The sequence below is a fragment of the Abrus precatorius genome, unplaced genomic scaffold, assembly GCF_003935025.1.
Source record: "Abrus precatorius isolate BTA unplaced genomic scaffold, Abrus_2018 Scaffold5, whole genome shotgun sequence".
Classification (NCBI taxonomy): domain Eukaryota; kingdom Viridiplantae; phylum Streptophyta; class Magnoliopsida; order Fabales; family Fabaceae; genus Abrus; species Abrus precatorius.
This window is the reverse complement of record NW_020874395.1, coordinates 5,110,511-5,126,885: the sequence shown is the minus strand read 5'-3', so window position 1 is coordinate 5,126,885 and position 16,375 is coordinate 5,110,511. Positions and strand designations below refer to the sequence as shown.

The 16,375-nt window shown below is 29.5% G+C and overlaps 2 protein-coding genes across 3 annotated transcripts; both read right to left on the bottom strand.

The window, feature by feature from the left end:
• Positions 1–281: 281 nt before the first annotated feature.
• LOC113867147 (serine/threonine-protein phosphatase 6 regulatory ankyrin repeat subunit B-like) lies at positions 282–4,186 on the bottom strand. Of its 2 annotated transcripts, XM_027502222.1 has the most exons (3): positions 2,554–4,130; positions 893–1,897; positions 287–844 (listed from the first exon to the last, which is right to left on the bottom strand). In XM_027502222.1, exons 1-3 carry the CDS (start codon positions 3,259–3,261, stop codon positions 548–550), a joined length of 2,010 nt encoding a protein of 669 aa, XP_027358023.1. In that variant the 5' UTR covers positions 3,262–4,130; the 3' UTR covers positions 287–547. The 2 variants fall into 2 exon arrangements, with proteins under 2 accessions (XP_027358022.1, XP_027358023.1); XM_027502221.1 differs by having other exon boundaries at positions 282–1,897; positions 2,554–4,186.
• An 8,364-nt stretch (positions 4,187–12,550) lies between these two features.
• Positions 12,551–15,563, bottom strand: LOC113867909 (54S ribosomal protein L37, mitochondrial-like). Its single transcript, XM_027503419.1, has 2 exons — positions 15,272–15,563; positions 12,551–13,122 (listed from the first exon to the last, which is right to left on the bottom strand). The coding sequence occupies exon 2, from the start codon at positions 13,111–13,113 to the stop codon at positions 12,718–12,720; it is 396 nt and encodes a 131-aa protein (XP_027359220.1). The 5' UTR covers positions 13,114–13,122; positions 15,272–15,563; the 3' UTR covers positions 12,551–12,717.
• Between the last annotated feature and the right edge of the window lie 812 nt (positions 15,564–16,375).

Here is a 16,375-nt window from a genome sequence, read left to right as displayed (position 1 = left end):
CATTGGTGGGACAGTTATCCGAGTAAGAGATGGAAAAAAATTAAATAAGGTGATTTGATCAGTGAGATTTTTATTCATATGAAAGGGGTTAAAAAGTGGATAAGAAAAATTTTAGAAAAAATTATTAAAATAAGTCTCATGGTGAATAATATTATGATTCATATAACTTTCTTCACCTTGTAAGAAAAGGTTATAGTTTCGTAATCGTCTTTGTTTGCCCCTCTGAATGCTTACATTATACATTTCTTATGTCTGGGGGTCAGTCATCTAACAAAAATATATAAGTACATTGGTAATGCTAATTCTCACATTACTAGGCACCAAATTGCGCTAATTTGTTGCCAACATGATAAGAGGAATATTTTAACACGAGTTTTCCATTAACAAGTGGTTAAGGATGAGCTAATCTTAAGTAACAAAACATAATCTATAAAACTTAAGGAACCCTCTCCTAGCAAACTTATAAGGGCAGTTTCACAGTGATCAAGTTTCTTTTCCCCTCCTTATTTTACATTAGCTTGGTCAGGAAATAATTAAGGCCCACCAATTATGCCACTGCAACAGCATGAGCCTTGTAAGCCTGGCTTTCTTGCTGCCTGTGAACTGAGTTTTTGACATTAATGCCAGGTGTGCCAAAACAGAAATAGTGGCCCCTCAACTTCTTACCAACAGAAGTTCTCTTTACCAACTTTGGGGATCCATCATCAGGTGGTGGTACTTGACTTGAGCAAGATGGCCCAGCAATGTCATTATTGTCAATGTAAATACCCTTTTGCTTGTCTATTGATCTAGGTGAAGAAATTGATGACTTTGAAAAGGAACTAGACCTAGATCTGCCTGAAACCTTTGCATGTGGCGTGGATTGCATAACTCCATGCACTAGTCCTGAAGCAAATCTCTTCTTTGCATTTGGACTTGACTGTTGACTCCTCACAGATAGAGTTCTTTTGTTGTTGGGAAGTGAGGATGGCCTAGAATTTGAAAATCTTTGTCTAAGTGGAGTTGGAGTTTCATCACAACTATTAGTCCATTTCTTGAATGATTCCACTGAACCCTCATCTAAAGACTTTTTGAATCCTTCAGATTTCTTGTCCTTCACCTTAGGCCACTGAAGGGCCCTTTTCAACTTTGCTGCTGCATAGTTTACAGAACTTGGCCTTTTACTAATGGTTGAGATCCGATTCCCGATGGCATTGGGGTCATATGGAACGTGTTCTGATGAAGATGAACTTACTCCTCCACTTCCGTGATCAGCACTAGCATCTGATACATTCTCAATGCCAGTGTGCAAAAATATTTCAGTGTCTGAGATTCTAAAAGATGTCCCTGGACTACTTCCAATGCTTTGCATTCTCAAGTGTGAAGCAATGGCTTTTCTTGAACTATAACCTTGACAACCAAACATTCCCCCAGCTGAGATCAACTTTTTTATTAGTATATCTGATGATGCAGAATTTGGGTGTTGCCTAAGGTAATCAAGAGGAGTCATGCCATCAACATCACAAATATTCACATTTATTAATGGAGCAGTCATCAAAAGTTGCACAAGATCAGTGTGAATGTTTCCTATGATGGCCATGTGAAGAGCAGTTCTACCATCGTTGTTCTTTACATTGATAATATCCTCTACCTGAAAGTTCTTCAGACAAAGTAACTTCCTCAAAAGCTCAACCTGTCGGTCCAATCTTCGGAATGCAGGAGATTGAAAACCAGACACAGCTTTATGGAGAAAAGTTTCTCCAGTGTTGTTTCTGAGAGAGATCAATGTGGGAAATGAAGAGACCAGAGCTTCAGCTGCAGCTAATTGGCCCCTGAATGCAGCCACATGCAAAGCAGTGTTGCCTTGATGGTCTGTCGAGTTGATCATGTCAAAGGATGATGTAAGATATTTCACTACCTGCATCATAGCCAAGAATAGTTCAGAATCGATGTCATAGCATCACAACAAATGACACAGGAAAAAGCAAGGGTTAGTTGATCCTCCTCTGAGACCATAATTGCCATAATATGTGAAGGTCAACAACAATAGAGCAATTCTTTCATGAGTACAGTGCTTATAGGCACGACCAATCAAAAGCTTTTAATTAGCTGTGCCTATAGAATTAAAATAATAACAAAAAATGAATTAGAATAATAAAAAAAGGCAACAAATTCCATGAAAAAATCACTTTAATGTTATCTTAAGCTTTTAATTAGCTGTGCCTATACACATAGTCACTGTTCATGCAAGAACTACTCACAACAATAAGGATCTTACTAAATATCTGATTATTTCTATTGTTATATCATATTCCATACCAACTAGTCTCTGCGAGGTGGTTTTTCATTGTATATATGAAGAGAAAATAAATCCATGTTCAATCAACACCAACAAAACATTGTATGTTGAGATGTTGAGAACTTTCAAAACTCCCCTACTACTACACCAGCATAATAATCTTCCAAAAGGGATATGAGAAAGAAGGTGAAAAAATAGCAGCAGCACACTAGCCCCAAACATTTGGTTCAAAAAAATGAAACAAAACTCAAATAAACAAAAGAGAAGACTATCACCTCAACCTGCCCTCTGCCTGCAGCTGCATGTAAAATAGTTGATCCCTCAGCATCTCTATAAGCCAAAACATCAGAGCAATTGGCAAGAAGCTCCTCCAAAACCTTGAGATTACCTCCTCTAGCAGCAGCATGAACAGCCCTGTTGGTCATCTCCCCCCTGTAAACGGAAGGAATGTCCCCAATATGCTCCTCCATTATCCCACCTTTTCCTGTTAGAAACCTCGGTGAAACTGCAAAATCAAATAGCAGCCTGAAAACCTCACAATTCTTGCTCCTGGCAGCAGCATAAAGAATATCAGTGACACCATACTCTCCTTCACCAAAAACCAACAAAGGGTTCCTCTCAAGAAGAATTTGAACAAATCCCAAGTCCCCGGCCGAGGCAGCAGTGTACATTAGCCATCCACCATAGCCTGAAGTGATGAGAGAATTCTTCCCCCTCTTGGATTCACACTCAAGGAGCAGCTTATGTGCCACTTGACACCTAAACTTTGCAACATCATTGAATTGTTCTTCATCATCCCACACCACTTCAAGGCGCCGAATTCGGCGCAATGAAGTGAGCTTGAAGAGGTGATTGCTGTCAATTCTAAGCAACTCACGAACCAAGTCATAGTGGCCATTAGCTGCAGCCCAATCTATTGGTGATGCATACCACCATTGGTCCCCAGTACTCTCCCAACGAAGAGGAAAGTATGTAGGAGGCATTGAGAAGATTCAAAGGCTAAGCACTAATGATTTAAAGAACCTTAACAACTTTTAACAAAACTTAGAAGAACAAAAACCAAATCAACTCAACTCAACCTCACACACTGAAACTAAAGACTGCAAAAGTGAAAGGGAAGCAAAGTAATTGAGGATAGAACTGATGCAGCACAATAAAGAGTAATGAAAACTGAACTTGTGTGAGGAATACCAAAAACTTATACAGCAGAACGGACAAGTACAAAGAGAACCAAAATACCCACATGTAAGAAATGTAGAAAAGCACTAAAGCATACACATGAAGACAACATACGAGACCAATAATAAATTAAAGGGTTAAATTGAAATTGAACTACTTGGGAAATTCTTGTAGAACACTGTGCAATTAAATATATAGAGTTTCACAAGAGCACAACAAAGAAAAGGAAGGGTCTTTGAGGTTGCTTACGTGGGTTGTTGGTGTGATCATAATTAATAATATCAAGTAAATAGTATGAAAAAGGAAACAGCTATAATTGTTCTCACAAAGTTAACCAAGAAAAGGTAACAGGCACTGCAAAGAATAATATTCTTTATGAAAGTGATCACAAGACCATTTGCAGAAGATAACATGAGAAAGGGGTGTGATATTCCAAGAAAATTTTGTCAAGGTTGGAATCTTAAAGGGAACTCTAAGATGCCTATAAAAGTTTCATTGATGATTATTGTTTTGAACAGTGAATAATAATGAAAAGGGGTTTGGCTCCAATGATGGTAGAATAGGAAGTTGAACCAATGCAAAAAGAGATCTTACTGTTTGCAAAAATATTGAAGTAATTATGGAGGCTAAACTGAAGAAGGGTGATTTTTCTTCACTTTCAGAGACAGAACTCATGGTACCATCAAATGCTTTGTGCTACTTGTAATAAAATAAATTATCATAGTCATTGAACAATCAATTATATTCTATGAAGATATGGTTAAAGTGATAGTTCCACAATCCACATCTTATGAGCTATCCCAATACAAGTGTTCAAAGAAATAAAGGGACTCTTTACTTGGACAATTTATTTTCTAATTTCATTTATTATTTTTACTTTTACTTAAAAATATTATATTCTTTTAATTTTTTGTTTTAAAAAATTTATAAAAAAAAAAGTGAAAAATATTGTTTCACTATTTTGTATAATTTTATAAAAGAAATTAAAATAGTATTCTTATTTTTAAAAGTAAAAATAGAAAGTATTTTCTGGGATGAAAGGAAAGCTAATAATGCACTGAGTCCTCTGGAATGTTTTGGACAAAGTTTATTAACTTTATTGTAATTGACTCTCTTTTTATCACAACGTAGCAACACATTACACAGCCACACATTTATAATATAGAATATAGCATCTATGAAAATAAAATAGGTAGGTTGTCAATTCACATTTTCTTTTTAAAGAAAATTTACTTGCTTTATCTACATTTTTTCAATGCTTCTTTATGATTTATCAATTCAATATAAACAAATTTTGTTTTGAAAAAAATACAAACAATCTGTATATGTATATGGCCGATAGTTGTTGGTCTTATAAATCACAGAGGTGGGGGGTTCAAATATTTAACTTGTCAAATAGCATTAACTAAATTGACTAGGATTTAAATTTTATTTATGTTTCTAAATCTGTCAAGAAGTATATGAATATAAAAGGTTTTTATAACTTAATCAATAGTCTTGAATTCAAATTTTTAATTCAAATATGATTATTTTTCATAGAATATACTTGTAATCTAAAAAAATATTTAAATTTTTTTATAGAAAAATGCAAATAAATAATGTATATATTTTTTAGTCTACAATCACATATGTTATTTCCAGAAAACAATCATTTTGGAATTGAAAATATTGTATGATTAGATTAGAGGTGAAAAAAGGTTAGAGAAGAAGTGTATAAATAGCATTAACTTTCATTTAGGAAAAAATATGATTTGGGGTTTCTCAATAATAGTCTCCCTAACTCACCGACCATTAAAGTAGTTGAATTGTTTGCTCTTGCGATCTAATAAATCAAATTTTGTCGGCATAATCAACAATTGCTTTGTTGGCATGCCAACATGAACTGAATAAACCATATAATTTGATTAATTATAAATTTTACCATAAAAAAAACCTAAAAATATATTCTTGCATTTTAATTATTTGTTAAAATATAAATTTTATATATTATATTTTTATTTATTTTTAATTTAATATTTTAATAAATTTTAATTAATAATTAAAAATATATTAAAAAATATGTTATTAACACTTTTATTTTATAAGTATCATACACGGATAATTTGTGCCATTAAACAAAGTATTTAGGAAAAAAATAAATATCACATGTGAAATTAACTAGGTCGTGAGCAATAAACGTCTACCTTATTGAACTTTCTTGTGCATTTTTGTTCTTGGGTTGAACTTTATGCTCATTTATGTTTTTAGGAAAATAATTTTAGGACACTTAAAACTGTCTGTTTATATTTTATGATATATTTTTGGAATAAAATCATATAAAAAAGATAAAAGGTAACTAAATATAAAAGTAATTATATATAATAATACATACGGTATTAATTTTAATAGTATAATTGATATTTTTATTTTCACAAATTTTTTTAATATATTCATCATTTTATTAGAGAAAAACAGAAATACAATAATATTAAATTAAGACCTCACACGAAAATTAAGTTATTGACAAATAAAACAAAAATCAAAGTAATTTTTCACTACTTATATACTTTGTCATAAATTAAAATGCTTCAAAATAATTCTGTCAAAAATAAAGTTACCTAATGAAAAGTTTCATTTAAAAGAGCTTAATTGTATTGTCTATATTCTATTAATGTTTTAAATTAGTTTTTTTAAATCTTTTATACCCATTTACACTTTTTGATTCTTCACAGCATTTTCTTAATCAAAATGAAAAAAAAAATTATTTTTATGTTAATTTTTTTATCTTATAATTTTTTAAAAGTTTATCTAAATTAAACTTATATATAGTATAGGGATGGCAATGGGTAGGGTATGGGTAGGGTACTACAGTACCTATCCCCATACCTGCGTTTTAAAAAAATACCCATACCCGGCCCCATACCCGCGTGGGTATGAATATTAATCCTCGTACCCCGTATCCTCTGGGTACCCGCATACCCGTCTTGTACCCATTACCCGCGCTTGTTTGAGAAAAAAATATTTATAAAGAAAAATATGTTTATATAACTTCAGATAAGTAGCATAATAATACAAAAATTTAATATGTAGTTGCCGAACAAGGTACAAACATAGATAACAAACAAATATTCAAAGATCATAAACGTTAAATGTATTTTAATATAATAATTTTCTAAACTAAAATTCTTAGAAATAATAAGCAAAACTAAACACACAAGTTATTTGTCAGTGATAATCTTATCTTGTGTGAGATTTGATTGATTAGTAATGTTAGAGCGACAACGAAATAGATCTGTACAATGCTTGTCCCTTCGTGTGGTATCATTTCGTAACTTCTTGTGACGGCGTTGACAACTAATTCTAATAAGTAACGTTTCATAGTTGTTAAGTTTTAGTGAGACAGACATTGAGAATGAGAATAGAGTTAGAGTAGAGAAGTTCAATACTAACAATAGAAAGTGGATACATAAAATATTTTTTTTAACTTTTGAATTTGAAATTGTAAGAAAAATAATAGATTTAATTAAAATAATATAATATAATTAATATATATATATATATATATATATTAATATTAGTATTTTTTAACTCATACTATACGAAAGTATTTTATCAAAAATATAAATTTTTAAAAAATTATTTTAGTGAATTAAATATTTATAATGTATATAAATTTTAAAAGAAGGAATTTGAATAAAAGATAAATAGTTACAATAAAATTTTATAATAAAGAAATATACGTGTATATTAAAAAAATTATATTTTTTTATCTGAAAAAAATTAACAAATAAAAATTAACAATAATTTTTTATATTTATATCTTTTCAAAAACTTCTTTGAATGTGAATAAATAGTAAGAATAATATTATTTAGATTCAATAGATTATAGTTGTGCTTGTAATACATATGTTGCATAAAAAAATATTATTTTTAATTAAAATATAAAAAATAAAATTTAAATATTATTAATAAATAACAAGTTTACGGTAATAGTAGGTGATTGTAAAATTTATAAAATATTTATAATATATTTATTATTTATCATTCACTTTATGATTTAAACATCAATATGATTTTATTAACAAAAATATTTGTGTAAAAAATATTTTATGTGTGTCATATATAAATAATATTTTAAAAAAAGTCAATCTCATATTAACTATGTAATAATTAAATTGTGTTAGCCTAATTAAATGATATAAAATAGTAAATAAATTTTTCTATTAAAAATATAAACCAAAATAAATTTTTTGGTTTACTTTATTATTAAATATATTTTTATATTAATTTTATATAACTTCACATAAGTAATATAATAATACAAAAATTCAATACATAATTGTAGAATAAAGTTCAAGCATATATATATATATATATGCGGGTATAGGGCGGGGTGGGTACTTAGATATCCATACCCGCACTCATCCCCATTAAAATTTACGGGCTTTTATCCATACCCATACCCATACCCGTATAGCGGGTAAATACCCTACCCATTGTAGGTAAATTTTACGGGTGCCCATCGGATACTTTATCCATTGCCATCCCTAATATAGTATACACTCTAAAAGAGATGTCAAAGAATTTTTTTTATTTAATTTGTATTTTAATTAATAGAATATGTCTTTAGAATTCATATTTTTATTAAAAAAAATGCCAAAGAAATATTAGCCAAGGTGAGGCAATATTTTGATTTTCTTAATTTTTTTTATTATCTAATAAACTTTTCAACCACAATTAGAGATAAAAATAGATTAAATTTTGTGTAAATAAATTTGATTTATTTAATAATTTAAAAGTTTAAAATTGATCTATTATTTATTATAAACTTTTTATTAAGAATTTAGTTTAACCTTTTAAAAAGTCTAATTTGTTCTAATAAATTTTTAATCATCTACTTTATATTCAAAATTTTAATAGGCTATTAAGTCTTTTTATAAATAAATTATTAAATCATCTAAATAAATATGTATCTGTAAAGGTCAAAAGACTTATACCTAAATAAGTCATTAAAAAAATAGTTCAGCATCTTGAATAATTTTAATAAAATTACATAATTTTATTTATTACTTTCAAATTACAAATTTAATTATATTCAAGACTATGATTGATAGCTTTCCCTTCTCCTAGGTCATCTGAAACTGAATGTTGATGGGACAGTGTCCTAGGCTATGGAGAGTGCAAGATGTTGAGTATCAACAACAACGGAAAATTTGTTGCTGAATTCCATAGAGGCCTTGAATTTTGTACCCTTTAGAGGCAGAATTATGGAGGTCTTTTACGTGACTTGCAGTTAGTAACCAAAAAGAACATCTAAGTTATTTGAATTGAAATAGACACTAAGGATGTCTTGCAATTAGTTCTAAATATTCAAAATTGTAACTATCCTTATTTCAATTTGATTAGTGCAATTAGGAATAAGTGTGAAATTTGATTAGTGCAGTTAGGAATAAGTGTGATGATATATTGAAATGTATCACTTTCATTATATTTAAGGATAAGTGTGATGATATGCTTGTTAAAATTAGCCTTGATTTTGTTGTAGATTTTTCTTGTTTAAATAAGGATCCTCCCGCCTTAGCTCCTTTTCTTTGTTTAAATTAATTAGGTGTTTGTAATCCTAGATTAAATTCATTATGTGTTTGTAATCCTAGATTAGGAAGTTAATTATTATTTTTTGAACTTTTATTCCTTTTAATTAAAAAAATTATATATTTAATTTAAATAAGTAAATCACTAAATATTCAATAAATACAAATATAGATCAACTTTATGTGTATAAGACAAATTATGTATCCGTAACAGAAAATGCTCTAACGAGTAGAAATATGTTATAATTCTAATAAAAATGATTAAGATTTTTAATTTAAAATTTCATTTATTTAATATAATATAATTTTTATATAAAATTATTTAATATATTATTATAAATTTTATGAATATTAAATATTTTATTCTACTAAGTCTTATAATTTTTTTTTCTTAAGTTTAAGTATGATATATTAAATTAAATATTTTAAAAAATTAAATTAAATTTATTATTTAAAAAATGTCAAACTAAGTTAACTTAAAAAAAAATTTAAGTCACACGTGACTTAATTTATTTCCATCCTTAACCACGGTTCCTTCAACAAGTACTAGGCATTGGCACCACTCAATAATTAATGTTAATTAATCAGTCTATTAGGACTATCTCTATGGTTAAACAAAGAATACAGAGATTAATGTAACGAACAAGTAGACATGAGGTAATTTAACATTATCATACTATGAAGTGTAAATTACAAAAAAACAAGCACGCGTGGTGGACAAGGCTGATGTGCTCCTCTTGAAAATATCCCGTCTATAAAGTTTCTACTTTTCTACAAAGATCTTATCCAGTAATTGAGGAAGAAAGCATAGTTCTTGTCATCAGATATATTATCATCTAATTTTTTTTTAAAATTGTTAATTTTTGACTTTGTAAAAGAATATTTTAATTATGTTTTACTCTATTTTTTAAATGTTATTTTACATTAAAAAAAGGCTATTGTTAAATTAGAAACTCTAAGACTAGAAAGTTAATTCATACAGTTTTAAAGACTAAATTAGAGATTTACTGAACAAGAATGTTTAAAAAAGTGTTTAGTACATACCTCCACTTGAAGAGATATTAGAAAAGGAAATAGAGAAGTAATAGATAATATGATGAGTGTGAGAGAAAGAGAGAGATACAACGGATATCAAAGGGGTGTTGAGATTCTTTGAGTGTTCATTAATCAAAGTTACTAAGTTTAATACTAACCTCACTAATCCTAACAGATTTTCCTAGTTTTTCTGCTCCCATGTCTCACTGAACATCAAAGTTATGCACAAGTCAAAAGTTAGCATTTTGAATGTAATTCAACCATAGATTAAAAAGAAAAAAACCCTCCAATATTTGAAGATAAATGTAGTAGCTAAGCCAGCATTATCTCCTAAACCAACAAACATTATCACCCAACTGAAACGTACAAGTTGATGGGTGAACACATAATGAGAAGCAATGGCCTTAATGTAAGTTAATGATGGTTGATAATCCCTTGAGATAGTGGTAGTTCACCTTGCTTAGGACATGATGGTGGCAGGGATTACGTTTAAAGATATTGGTGAGCTGTCTTTGCAAGGTGCTTGCTTAATAGTGACCTTAGTCCAACCATTGATGTTCATTGATCTTGGAATCACAACATTCAAAAGCAAAAGTGAACATGTGAAAGGCAGCTTTTAACATAGGTACTGCATCCAAAAGCTGTATAGGGCAGGTTGCCTGCTTTTAACAACAATGATGATGCATGTCATGTCCAATTCCTCCCTCCAAGAGTATCATTTTCTTGCCTCCTCTTTTAACTTCTATTAGTCTCTTTCTTCCTTTAGTGGGGGGTCATCAAACCACACCTTCACATGGGATCAAGTAGCATGACAACCACACTAACAACTTCCCAATATCCCGTTTAGTGAACAAGGTTAGATATTGTGTGTTTAATTTTGCATCTGTTTGTGTATAAATAGAAGATTATTTATGGTACTAGTTATATAACTTTTAAGTTAAATTTATATTTATTATTTTCTTAACATAAATTTAAACACACGTGATCGATAATGTAAGTCTCAATTTATATTTAAACGATTATAAATTCATGTTTATGTTAATGTTATTGATTATAATTTTTGAATTAAATTTACGTTTATAATTTTTTAACCTACAGTACTTCATTATCATTTATCCTTGCATGCTTACCACGCTATACCGTCTAACATGTGGGATAAGTACAGTACAGGGACCACTAAATTGTGATCAATACACATTATATTCATCGGTATAACTATTAATTCTTAAATAAAATTGACTCCTTTAAAGAGATATAGTGTATAAATTGGAAAAGTAATAAGTGAATCCCTCTTTGATTTAAGTTGAAGTACTCCATAAATTTAACATACATTAAATCAAAGATAGAAGCACACTTGGTGCTTGTGTACTAGGAGAAAATGTTTTAGATAGTACAACCATTTAGTTTATAAATTATTGAAAAAAAAAAGTGAAATTAGAATAGTACAACCATTTTAGATAAAGCAAATAAAAAGTTCACCAAACCCATTCCAGTATATGACTAATCCTGAACAGAGGGCTCCACCATGTCAATGATAGAAAAGGGAAATAGCAATATGCATTTTTAGTAAACCGCCAAAAGTGAGATACTATTTGATCCCCCATTGGTTAAGTTCAGTAGCCGGGGGACAGGAGATGGTGGCATCCACCCATGAAGTTCGATAGCAATGTCAAAACTATGGCCCATGTAGACAAGAAGCAATAGAATACTAAACAATTATTGCATGGTGGAACTAGTTTAACTTTCTAAACAACAATGTACCCCTCTGTAAGTAGAATCACATAAAAGGAGTAATGCCAATCACAGTAAAGCGTAAAAAAAATGTTAGTGACATTTTTTTAAATATATTCTTTAACATATTACTTGTGATTAATACATATTTTAAAAAGTTAAATACTTGGCTCCTAAATCAATGTTTTTTAAAATTATTTTACCTTTTAGGAAACTGACTAAACACAAAAGATGTGCTTAAAAGAATACGTTAGTATTATTCCTCTCACTATATATCTCATTGCATTTCTAACAGAAAAACTAAAATTCTAAATTGATCTTCCTCTAAACAAATTGTTCCTTAGACAGTGATATTTAACTCTGAAGAGGAATTTTATCCAATTTTTTAGCTACACAACGTGATTTTTGAATGAAAGCAAAACGACACGCACAGTTGTACAACTACCATTCCGGAGTCACGACAACACTTGATTTATCCAATTTCGTATTGAGATAAAAATCATTCTTGAACGTAAATTAATACAAATTACCAGTTCTTATTTACCACAATCCTTTGAATTTTAGGGGAAGGGGGTTTCTTCGCCATTTATACAAGAACCCTCTAATTAGTCTTAACAAGTTAAGCAAAGAGAGGAAAAAATTATTGACAGTTCTTTTCAATCAACAAAGATAATCAGGTTGAATCAACCAAAAATACCAAGGAATAACAGACAGAAAAGAAGTAGGACAAACAGAACAATAAAAATAAAAAGTGCTAAATCATGCAATTATTTGGCTTTTGTTCCGTTTAATGATTTGAACATATGCACGCCAATTTACTCAAAGGAATCCCAGAAGGTAAGAGAAACACAAAAAATAGAAGAAAAGAAAAGGAAACAACTCCACTGTTATTTCATCCCCAAAATTCTCTTTCCGAACATTGAATCAGTTCTTTGCCTTGACAGAATTATTCTCCTTGATCCTTGCTCGGTTATCCAGTTTAACAAAGCGTTTTAGATCTTCATAAGGTAGTGTTTCAATATTCCTCCTTCGCAATTCACTTAGAGCCGGGCGTTTATCAAGCAGGTGCCACAACCAGTCAGGGTATTCTGAATCAGGCAGGATTTTTGGATCAGTTCCATCCTTGAGAATGTTGGCACCTACAACTGTGCTTGACTTGACTTCCTTGCTAAGGGTTGATTGTTTGGGTGCATCAGCAGCTCCACCCCCTTTAGATCCTTTCTTTGCTTTACCAGTTGCATAAGTCCGTTTCCATGCAAACCCAACTGCCTCTTTGGTGCTAAGAATGTGTCTAACAGACCTGGCATGGATCATTGCCATGACTTTCTTCTGAAAGACAAATTTATTTCACTTCAGGGAGGAACATAACTATTAAAAACTCTAGAAAAACTCTACATATTGTACAAATCTTCATAAATTAAACACACTGCATATACGTTTCTTCTATTCTGCGGAGAGGTGAATGTAGTTCTCCTCAAGTTTGCATTATACATCTTGACTGCTTGGAGTACAGATAGCTACTTTATAAACAGGATGCAGAACAAAACATCAACCTGAACTTTCAAGGATTGTTTAGGAAGAAGGGTTTTGGTGAAAGAGAAAGGAAGACAATTTTTTTATTTTATTTTTAAATTAAGAGGATTATGTCATTTATGGTAATAAATAAATTATTAGTATATTATGTTAATTTATCATTTTATATCTTCTATTCTGAAAATTTTCAAAAAGATGTAAAAAAGGGTGGTGTAGCTAAAAAAAAAGATACAAAAAGTAGATCCCTAATAATTTTGAAATTTTTTTCTGGTCAATGTTAATGGGGCACCCAAAAGCTTAGCACCAAAGCAACAAACAAGCCCAAAGACCCACACCAATGTGACAAAGCTAACAAAACATGTAACAAAGAATTTGATAACAGACTGGATCAGAAAAATATGAAGAGAAAAATAATGTCTTTACTGCTCAAGATTCCCTAGAATCAACCTTGCCCCAATATGGAGGAAGACTGAAATAGGATAGAGAAATACAAAGATGAATGACCCAGGATACGTTCAAGAGTCCTCTAAATTAAAGATTCTTTCAAGAATTTAATTATGGAAGTGTAGCTTTTCCAAATTTTTAATTTTGAAATATATTACATACTCTTCTAGAATTAAATTTTTAAAAGCAATGCAAAAAGGATAGTACAACTAGGAAAAAAATAGTTCAAAAAATAATTTCCAAATTATAATTTAAGCATGGACTTTACCAAGATCTTAGTTTTTTTTTTTCTTTTCCATAAAAGAGACTTATAGTAAGTCTTATAAAGGGAATAAGAGAAGGAAAAAGGATTTACAATCTGTGTCTCGCATTTTAACCAACCAAATGTCCACCTAACAGGAAGTGACTTTGTCCTTGGCCCATTGTTTGCAAGTTCTTTTTATTCTTTTGCAATTTCTTTGCAGCCATAATTCAGAAAATATACAATGCCAATTAGTATTACTTCCAGAAATATTACCGTGTTAGAACTGATATTACTATTATTATTATCATAGTTTGGATAATGTTAATGCTTAATAGATGAGTAGTTGGTGTGGTTTGTAAAAGTATCCTCAAAGTTATTGTGGGGTTAGATAAATCTTTGCCATGGCCTGAATTTTTTCAAAAAGTTATTTAGTTTGTAAGAGTAATCCTCAAAGTTTAAAGTAGAAGATGAATATTAGTGTCATACTTATTGTTTCATACATATGATGGTTGTTCTGTTGATCCTTATTGTGTAGTTAACCAACCTATATTTTTCTTTATCCTGAAGGTGTCCCAATTAAATATTAACCTTATGTTACTAGATAGCTAAGAGAACTTATTCTAAACTTGGTTGGTATACATTTTCCATAAAGTGATAATGATCTATTATATACTTACACAGTTACACATTTATTTTGTTTACTCCTCATTGTAAAAGTGTTGGCAGATGTTTATCCATGAATCATACAAGTTTAAATCCAACTTTCTGAATTTTCTTTACAGAAAAATTGAGGGCTACTTTTTTATACTTCTAAGTAATGCAGATAGATTTCACAGCTTAAATTAACAAGCACAGCACATGGAATTAGGTCTTAGACCTAAAATTACATAACACAAATCTCAAGTTAACAAATAACAATATAGCTCCAAATGAAAGCATAAAGATATTAATGAAATAGATCCAGCAAGCCAACAGTCAGGAAATAGCAAAGAGGCAAGAAAACCTTCAACAAAAATACAAATAAATTTGCATAAAAAATATGCTGAGAAATAACATTGAACAATAATAACAAGAGCAATGAAGAATTATTTACACGACTAAGCTTCACTGACACATACATAACAGCAATCAAGCAAAAGATAAACCCAAGTACAATAAACAAAATAATCAGCAACAAGAACAAACATAACAGAAAAATAAACCACGGAAGATGCAAACACACACATACAGAATCTGATACACACAACAATGTCTTACTGTGGTAGCGGACGTGCAAGAGTCGCACGAGACTAGCTTCAATTGGCGCAATGGTCTCAGTCTCTAAGCAACTCGAAATGGAACACGAACACAATATCTATTTTCAGATATGTGCTAAGAACAAAAGCCTAAACGAAAGTGAATTGAGATGATACAAGAACACCAACACACACCGATGACGGTGAGTGCTTCACCGGTGACGGCGAGATTGCAGCCGCCGACGACAGTAACGGCTCAATCAGACCAAACAGCACCTTCCCAAACAACAAGTCTGGAACTCAGCTGGTTTCTAACTTCCAACTAGGGTTTTACTTTAGGAATAACTCACCCTTTTGTGAAATAATAATAATAATAATAATAATAATATATTTATTTTTTATCAAAATATTAATAATAAGTAGGATGTATCATCCATTAAACTTAATTAATGTTTTATTTTTGTAATTTTAAAATTTGAAATACACAGTTTAATCTATAAAATTTATAAAAGAAAAATGTAAATAGAATTTAAAACTAAGAAATTAAACTAAAACTCTCTTTTATATTTATATATATATATATATATAATTTTTTATATCAGTTTAAAAAATTTTATATTTTATCTCAACTTTTAATTTAATTTATATTTAATATTAAGTGAAATAATAAATTATTAAATATAATTTAAATAAAAAGTTCAGATTAAATATAAAAAAATTTAAATTTATACTAGTATAAAAAAAATCATATTTTTATATATTATTTTATATTTATTTTTCTATATTTAATTTTGTTTGCAATTGTATGTAGCTTAAAGAAGTATAATTTGAAGTCTCTTGTTTTTAAAAGTAATCATTGAAGATTATGGTAAAGGAATTAAAAAGTATATTGAACTCGTAATTATACTATAATTTATATTAAATTATTTTTAAATTAATTTAAAAAACTAGTTTTATTATTTATTAAATTCTACTAAAAATTCATCATAAAATTAATATTAAATACAATTGTTTCAAAAAATTATAAAATACTTTATTATGGTATGTTGTTAGTTTAATTTTTACATTTATTTTTTTAATTAAATTAATGTATTATATTTATTAATTATAATTTTGATTAATAATT

Excerpts from the sequence above, each read along its gene's own strand:
- LOC113867147 (XM_027502221.1), bottom strand. The coding sequence starts at position 3,261 with ATGCCTCCTACATACTTTCCTCTTCGTTGGGAGAGTACTGGGGACCAA. Across the intron at positions 1,898-2,553 it reads CAGGCAGAGGGCAGGTTGAG|GTAGTGAAATATCTTACATC; the intron begins GTGATAGTCTTC and ends GCTATGATGCAG.
- LOC113867909 (XM_027503419.1), bottom strand. The coding sequence starts at position 13,113 with ATGGCAATGATCCATGCCAGGTCTGTTAGACACATTCTTAGCACCAAA.